The sequence below is a fragment of the Rhinopithecus bieti genome, unplaced genomic scaffold, assembly GCF_001698545.2.
Source record: "Rhinopithecus bieti isolate Rb0 unplaced genomic scaffold, ASM169854v2 scaffold_10589, whole genome shotgun sequence".
Taxonomy (NCBI): Eukaryota; Metazoa; Chordata; class Mammalia; order Primates; family Cercopithecidae; genus Rhinopithecus; species Rhinopithecus bieti.
In genome coordinates, this window is record NW_016807065.1 from 3,242,987 (window position 1) to 3,251,562 (window position 8,576).

At 43.9% G+C, this 8,576-nt stretch overlaps 1 protein-coding gene across 1 annotated transcript in view; it reads left to right on the forward strand.

Annotated features, from left to right (window-relative positions):
• The window catches only part of LOC108534591 (putative adhesion G protein-coupled receptor E4P), a 48,011-nt gene that overhangs the window by 28,612 nt on the left and 10,823 nt on the right, over nt 1–8,576 (forward strand). Inside the window, exons 12-14 of the mRNA XM_017880046.1 lie at nt 3,136–3,371; nt 7,186–7,252; nt 7,839–7,930. Of these exons, the coding sequence (XP_017735535.1) occupies nt 3,136–3,371; nt 7,186–7,252; nt 7,839–7,930 (395 nt within the window). The remainder of the gene's footprint in view (nt 1–3,135; nt 3,372–7,185; nt 7,253–7,838; nt 7,931–8,576) is intronic.

The window sequence follows — 8,576 nt, forward strand, 5'->3', positions numbered from 1 at the left end:
CCTTCCTTCCTTCCTTCCTTCCTCTTTCTTTCTTTCTCTCTTTCTTTCTTTCTCTTTCTTTCTTTCCTTCCTTCCTCCATCCCTCCCTCCTTCCCTCCCTCCCTCCCTCCCTCCCTCTCTCTCTCTCTTTCCTTCTTTCTTTCTTTCTCTCCCTCTCTCTCTCTTTCTTTCTTTTTTTCTGAGATAAAGTTTTGTTCTTGTTGCCCAGGCTGGAGTGCAATGACACAGCCTCCGCTCACTATAACCTCCACCTCCCAGGTTCAAGTGATTCTCCTGCCTCAGTCTCCCAAGTAGTTGGCATTACACATACCTGCCTCTAAGTCCAGCTAATTTTGTGTGTGTGTGTTTTTAGTAGAAACAGGGTTTCATCATGTTGGCCAGGCTGGTCTTGAACTCCTGACCTCAGGTGATCCACCTGCCTCGGCCTCCCAAAGTGCTGGGATTACGGGCGTGAGCCACTGTCCCCCACCGACAGGGAAGGTTTCTACTAAGGACCGTGAGGGAGAATCTATTCCATGCCTCTCCTCTAGATTCTGGTGTTTTTCTGGCAATCTTTGGCATTCTTCAGCTTGTAGAAGCATCATCTCCATCTCTGGCTTTGTCTTCATTCGATGTTTTTCTTGTGTATGTGTCTGTGTTTGATTCTCCCTTTTCTAGAAGGATATCAACCATGTTGGATTAGGAACACACCTTGGTTTAGTATGACCTGCTCTTAAGTAATTATATCTGCAAGACCATTTTTCCAAATAAGCTCACATTCTGAGATATGGGGGGTTAGGACTTCAATATATGAATTTGAGGAGGGAAGGCAAAATTCAACACTTAACAGTCCCTTTTTTTGTTTTTGAGACAGAGTCATAGTCTGTCACTCAGGCTGGAGTGCAATGGCGCAATCTCGACTCACTGCAACCTCTGCCTCCAGGCTTCAAGTGATTCTCCTGCCTCAGTCCCCCGAGCAGCTGGAATTACAGGCACCCGCCACCACATCTGGCTAATTTTTAAAATATTTTTAGTAGAGACGGGGTTTCACCATGAGCAACAAGAGCGAAACTCTTGTTTCACTCTGACCTCATGTGATCCGCCCGACTCGGCCTCCCAAAGTGCTGGGATTACAGGCGTGAGCCACTGCACCCAGCCGTCTCCTCATACTTTGCACTTTATTTCCTCAGTTCAGCAAGACTGCTGGACTTTTGGGGCATTACTTCTCCCTGAAGAATGACCCGTAGACTCTCTTCAGGTAGTGAGTAGACGACCTGAGAACGTTAACTCATTTTTTCCTCTTTTTTTTTTTGAGAAGGAGTTTCGCTCTTATTGTCCAGGCTGGGGCACAATGGCGCAATCTCGGCTTACTGCAACCTCTGCCTCCTGGGTTCAAGCTATTCGCCTGCCTCAGCCTCCAGAATAGCTGGGATTATAGGCATGAGCCACCACGCCCAACTAATTTTGTATTTTTAGTAGAGATGGGGTTTCTCCATGTTGGTCAGACTGGTCTCGAACTCCTGACCTCAGGTGATCTGCCCGTCTGGGCCTCCCAAAGTGCTGGGATTATACGCATGAGCCACTGTGCTCGGCCTTTCCCTCCTTTTAGAGATCACGGTAAACATAAGTACTCAATGCCTATTCTCCAATATCTGTAATTCATAATGTCACACATGTCATTTAGCATTTAGTTTTTTAATATGGGAGGGTAAATCCCATCCTCATTATGTTATCACGATTAGAAATGGAAACCTTATTCCACACATGGAATGGAAAATTTTGTGTCTGTGAACACATCTGGAGAATTATGAGAAATCATGAAGCATGACTTCTATGAAAGTATATTTATTTGCTGTGGCTGCCATAACAAGGTACCACAAACAGGGTGATTTAAACAATGGAAATTAATTTTCTCATAATTCTGGAGGCTCATGGTCTGAGATCAAGATGTCAGCAGGATTGGCTTTTTTTGAGGCCCTTTTCCTTGGCTTGTTGATGGCGGTCTTCTCCCTGTGTTCTCACTTGGTCATCCATTTGCGTGTGTCTGCATTCTAATCTCCTATTTTTTAATTTTTATTTATTATTATTTTTAAGATGGAGTTTCGCTCTTGTTGCCCGGGCTATGGCGCAATCTCATCTCACTGCAATATCCGCCTCCCGGGTTCAAGCGATTCTCCTGCTTCAGCCTCCCTAGTAGCTTGGATTACAGGCATGTGCCACCACGCCCAGCTAATTTTTGTATTTTTAGTAGAGACGGGGTTTCTCCGTGTTGGTCAGGCTGGTCTTGAACTCCCAACCTCAAGTGATCCATCCTCCTCTATGTACATCGAAAAATAGGAGATTTTTAGATGTACATAACTCGTATTGGATTAGGGCCCACATATCTGAACTTATTTTAACTTAATGACCTCTTGGAGAGCCCCGTCTCCAAGTACACTCACCTTCTGTGACACTGGGGATTAGAACATCAGCACATGATTTTTTTTTTTCTTTTTTTTTTTTTTTTGAGATGGAATCTCGCTCTTTTCACGCAGGCTGGAGTGCAATGGCGCAATCTCAGCTCACTGCAACCTCCGCCTCCTCCCAGGTTCAAGCGATTGTCCTGCCTCAGCCTCCCGAGTAGCTGGGATTACAGGCATGCACCACCACACCTGGCTAATTTTTGTATTTTAGTAGAGATGAGGTTTCACCATGTTGGCCAGGCTGGTCTCAAACTCCTGACCTCAGGTGATCCACCCACCTCGGCCTCCCAAAATGCTGGGGATTACAGGCGTGAGCCACCGCACCTAGCCAATAGATGTGTTTTTAAGAGTTTCCACTATGGACATTTGGAGCTCAATTCCACCGAGGAGCCCCAGGGGGCAGTGTAAAGAACATGTCTTAGATATTAGTGGATTCTACCAATTTTTGTTTATTATACATTTGGGGGCTGTTCCCACGACATGTATTCCTTGGGTTTCTACCCTGCTCTATGCATGATGTAAACAGACTTCAGTAACTAGCAGAAGTCCTCAGAAAATGTTTAGCCCCCAGGCAAAATGTTATAGGTGCTCAAATAGAAATTCCAGGCAGCATCCAGGAAATGCTACATGCTGAGCATATAATCAGGTACAGACCACATCTGCTGCACACCCCTGACTCTTCTGTTCCCTTCAGGTGCTGTGCTCCGTCATTGCAGGGCTGCTGCACTTCCTCTACCTGGCTTGCTTCACCTGGATGCTCCTGGAAGGGCTGTACCTCTTCCTTACCGTCAGGAACCTCAGGGTGGCCAACTACACCAGCATGGGCAGATTCAAGAAGAGGTTCATGTACCCTGTAGGCTACGGGGTCCCAGCTGTGATTACTGCTGTGTCTGCAATAGTTGGACCCCAGAATTATGGAACATTTACTCAGTAAGCATAATGCGTGTCTTTATGATGGTGGTAGCAATGGCCATGGTTCCTGCATGACTTAAAATCAAAATGTTTTCTTAGTCCATCTTTTCTTTCTTTTTTTTTTTTTGAGATGGAGTTTTGCTCTGGTTGCCCAGGCTGGAGTGCAATGGTGAGGTCTTGGCTCACTGCAACCTCCATCTCCCGGATTCAAGTTATTCTCCTGCCTCAGCTTCCCAAGTAGCTGGGACTACAGGCGCCTGCCACCATGCCTGGCTTATTTTTGTATTTTTAGTGGAGACAGGGTTTCACCATGTTGGCTAGGCTGGTCTCGAACTCTTGACCTCAGGTGATCCACATGCCTCGGCCTCCCAAGGTGCTGGGATTATAGGCATGAACCTTCGCACTCAGCCCTTAGTCCATCTTTTAATTGCCAATTATACTTCAAACCAGTCCTTCCTTAAGCCTGAATTCTGTTTTCTCTTGAAAATCCCTAGAGCAGTGGTTCTCAGCATCTTTGAGGTTGGATCCTTTTGAGAATTTTGTTGAAAGTCAAAGCCCCTTTCCTCAGACAAATGTACATATAAACAAAATTTTGAATACAACTTCAGTTAATTCCGAGACAGGAACAGCAGATTCCTGCCAGGCACAGTGACTCACACCTGTAATTCCAGCAGTTTGGGAGGCTGAGGTGGGCGGATCACCTGAGGTCAGGAGTTCAAGACCAGCCTGGCCAACATGGTGAAACCGCGACTCTACTAAAAACACAAAAAATTAGCTGGGCGTGGTGGTGGATGCCTGTAATCCCAGCTACTCAGGAGGCTAAGGCAGGAGAATCGCTTGAACCCAGGAGGCAGAGGTTGCAGTGAGCAGAGATTGCACCATGGCACTCCAGCCTGGACAACAAGAGCAACACTTCGTGTCAAAAGGAAAAAAAAAAGTAAATTCAGAGCCCCACATTAAGCACCCATGATCTACATGTTCTCCTGGATTCTGAAAGAGTAGGTGGAATGGGCTGAGATGAATCTCCAAGATGTAAAGAATAACACCAATATTAAAAGTATCAAAGCCCTGTGGTGCATCAAAAATGGTGCTTCCTCTGTGCAGCAGCTCATGCCATTCTCACCATGACCCTATGATGTCAGCAGTTTATTTTCTTATGCACAGGACACCTGGGCTTGAGTGCATTTCATAAACTTTTCCAAGGTCAGAGCTGCAAGGTGAGTAAGTCAGAATTTTCAAGGCAATACTCTGAATAGCCATGTTTTAGTGCTTCACTAAAGAAGCTTGCAAAACTCAACACACAACACTTAGTTGAAGTAGTTAATATTTTGTTAATGGTGCTTGGGTTAGGAAGTAGGTTGTGCATACACTAAAACATCATGTATGTTGTTTTATCATGTATGTTGTCCTTTTTTTTTTTTTTTTTGCAATGGAGTCTTGCTCACCTGCCCAGGCTGGAGTGCAGTGGCGTGATCTCGGCTCACTGCAGCCACCATCTCCCGGGTTCAAACAATTCTCCCGTCTCAGCCTCCTGAGTAGCTGGGATTACAGGCACCCGCTATCATGCCCGGCTAATTTTTGTATTTTTTAGTGGAGATGGGGTTTCACCATGTTGGCCAGGCTGGTCTTGAACTCCAGACCTCAAGTGATCTGCCTGCCTTGGCCTCCCAATGTTGTCCCTCTTAAAGTCAAAGAGATGCTTTGTTTCCAGCTTGAACTCTATATCCTGCCACAATGGTGGAGATAGAATGGTAGAGGAGTTGACCAACATTTTCATGTTTTTTTTTTGTTTGTTTGTTTGTTTGTTTGTTTGTTTGATTTTTTTTTACAATTTTAGGTACTCCCTTCTGATTTTTTTCTATTATGGGAGATGGAAATTTGGTGTGTGTGTTTTTTTTTAAATTATACTTTAAGTTCTAGGATACATGTGCATAACGTGCAGGTTTGTTACATATGTATACATGTGCCATGTTGGTATGCTGCACCCATTAACTTGCTAATTACATTAGGTATATCTCCTAATGCTATCCCTCCCCCCTCCCCCCTCCCCACAATAGGCCCCGGTGTGTGATGTTCCTCACCCTATGTCCAAGTGATCTAATGCGGTGTTTGGTTTTCTGTCCTTGCAATAGTTTGCTCAGAATGATGGTTTCCATCTTCATCCATGTCCTTACAAAGGACATTAACTCATTCTTTTTTATGGCTGCACAGTATTCCATGGTGTATATGTGCCACATTTCCTTAATCCAGTCTATCATTGATGGACATTTGGGTTGCCATTGTGGAAGACAGTGTGGCGATTCCTCAAGGATCTAGAACTAGAAATACCATTTGACCCAGCCATCCCATTACTGGTTATACACCCAAAGGATTATAAATCATGCTGCTGTAGAAACACATGCACACATATGTTTATTGCAGCACTATTCACTATAGCAAAGACTTGGAACCAACATTTTCAATAAAAGACCAGATAGTAAATATGTTTGGCTTTGCTGGCCACAGGGTCTCTGAGGTGACTACTCAATGCTGCCCATGTAGTGTGAAAGCAGCATTGACAATACATAGCTGAATGAGTATGATTGTCTTTTTTTTTTTTTTTTTTTGAGACAGAGTCTTGCTCTGTCGCCTGGGCTGGAGTGCAGTGGCTGGATCTCAGCTCACTGCAAGCTCCGCCTCCCGGGTTTACGCCATTCTCCTGCCTCAGCCTCCCGTGTACCTGGGACTACAGGCGCCCGCCACCTTGCCCGGCTAGTTTTTTGTATTTTTTAGTAAAGACAGGGTTTCACCGTGTTAGCCAGGATGGTCTCGATCTCCTGACATCGTGATCCACCCGTCTCGGCCTCCCAAAGTGCTGGGATTACAGGCTTGAGCCACCGTGCCCAGCCTATTGTCTTTCAATAAAACTTATGAAAGCAAGTAGCGGGCTGGATCTGACCCATGGGCCATAGTTGGCAACCCTTCGGATAGAACTTAAGTTTGGAATCTTGTCTGCCTACTAAATGTTGGAGATTCAGGCTCTCAGCTTCCCTTTAAAAATAAGGTATGCTACCTTTGCCATCATAAGCCAAGAAAGAATATGCATTATTTGGACAACAGAGTACCTGATGCAAGGAATATGCTTAATTAGAGTTAGTTTTTATAGCTGTAGTTAAGTTATTGTTTTTACTCTCTCATTATAGCAATGATTATCAAGTTGCTAACTACATTTATTACCATTAACTCATTGCTAGGAACTGTAGTCAAAAACTTGAAGCACATTATCTTCTTTAATCTTTCCTACAAGTTCTATATGAAGGCAGTGACAAAATTCTGATGAAAAAAAATCAAAGGATATCCAAATAGAGAGATATTCTATGTTCATGGATAAGAAGACTCAACGTTGTCAAGATGGCAGTTCTTCCCAACTTGATCTATAGATCCAACACATTCCAAATCAGAATCCCAGAAAATTATTTTGTGGATATTGACAAATTGATTCTGAAGTTTAGATAAAGGAGGCAAAAAACCTAGAATGACCAACACTGTTTAGAAGGAGAACAACGAAGACAGACAACTGACATTCCCTGACTTCAAGCCTCAGTAGAGAGCTACAGTCATCATTTAATCTTTCCAGTACTTTGATCAGCTCTATGATACACTTGAAAAAAACTCAGCCTCAGAGCATGCATCTGCGTCAAATGAGAACTCACATCTGACTCCATCTAAAATTCGGGATTCTGAGCGAAGCAACTCCTGGCTCTGTTCAGATCTTGCACCAGGAGCCTGCATTCAAACTCTCTGCCTTCTCCCAGGGAAGAGGCAGCTAATGCTTCTCTCTCTTTCTCAACAGCTGTTGGCTCAAGCCTGATAAAGGATTCATCTGGAGCTTCACGGGGCCAGTGGCAGTCATTATCTTGGTAGGTGATAATTATTTATGGGTGTGCCCGCCTTGGGTTGACCAAACATATAAAATGTTTTTCTTATCTAAGGGGAAATGAGATGCAGATAAGAAATACAGCCTAATGTGATCAATCCCTCTTCCCGAAAGTACTGTCTTCACTTTTCTTTCCTTGGATTCCTCCTGGCTCACTTGTTGCTTTGATGTAATAATATCACCTCTCCTGGGACTTCCTTTTCAAAATGCTGTTATTCATTCATTCAACAAATACTTAATGGTTGGCCTCTCTACACAGGGCGACATGGTTTCCTGTTTGCCAGAAACTTTCTGATGACACCTGTTCCCTGGTAGAGACATTAATAGCACCCTTCCACTCTCAAAGGGTCCTGGTTTGAATGATAAATTGTATCGTCACCGAATCAAGCACCAAATGCTGCAGGGTATATGCTGTGTGTTGCACGTAATAGACCAGAACATATGTGTGTACCATCTTTATAAAACCTGTGTCTTTTGGGAAAAGATTCCTAGGTCCCCCTGAAATTAGACTGTATAAAATGGCTCCAAAAGAAAATTCCAAGTCACTTTTTTTCATGCGGTTCCCACAGATAAACCTGGTGTTCTACTGCCAAATTCTGTGGATTTTGAGAAGCAAACTTTCCTCCCTCAATAAAGAAGTTTCCACCATTCAGGACACCAGGTAAGAGGGCATCAGAATCAGTGGTACCCACACGTTATTCCTACATGATCACTCTTTCGGGAAAAAAAGAACCCACGCAGAAATATGATATAAATTACCCTGGTATACAATAAAGGGTATGTGAAGGACAATTTATAGAAGAAATAGAAACTCTAATTTTCAGGTAACTTCATTTCCGTATTCAATAAATATTCAGGCTGAGTGTGGTGACTCACACTTGTAATCCCAGCACTTAGGGAGGCTGAGGTGACAGGACTGTTTGAGTCTAGCTGCTCGAGACCAGCCGGGCAACATATTGAGACCCCTGTCTCTACAACAAATTTACAAAATTGGCTGTGCGTAGTGGTGTGTGTCTGTAGTCCCAGCTATTTGGGAGGCTGCAAAAGGAGAATCACTTGAGCCGGGGAGGTTGAGGCTGCAGTGAGCTATGATCACGTCACTGTACTCCATCCTGGACAACAGAGCGAGACTGTCTCAAAAAAAAAGAAAAAGAAAAAGAAACATTCATCAAGTGGCTCCTTTGTATAACATACTCTTCCAAGAGTATCAGCATCCTCCTCCCACTCCACCAAGAGCCCATATACCTCTGGACTCTGTTTTCTTTCTTTCTTTCTTTCTTTCTTTCTTTCTTTCTTTCTTTCTTTCT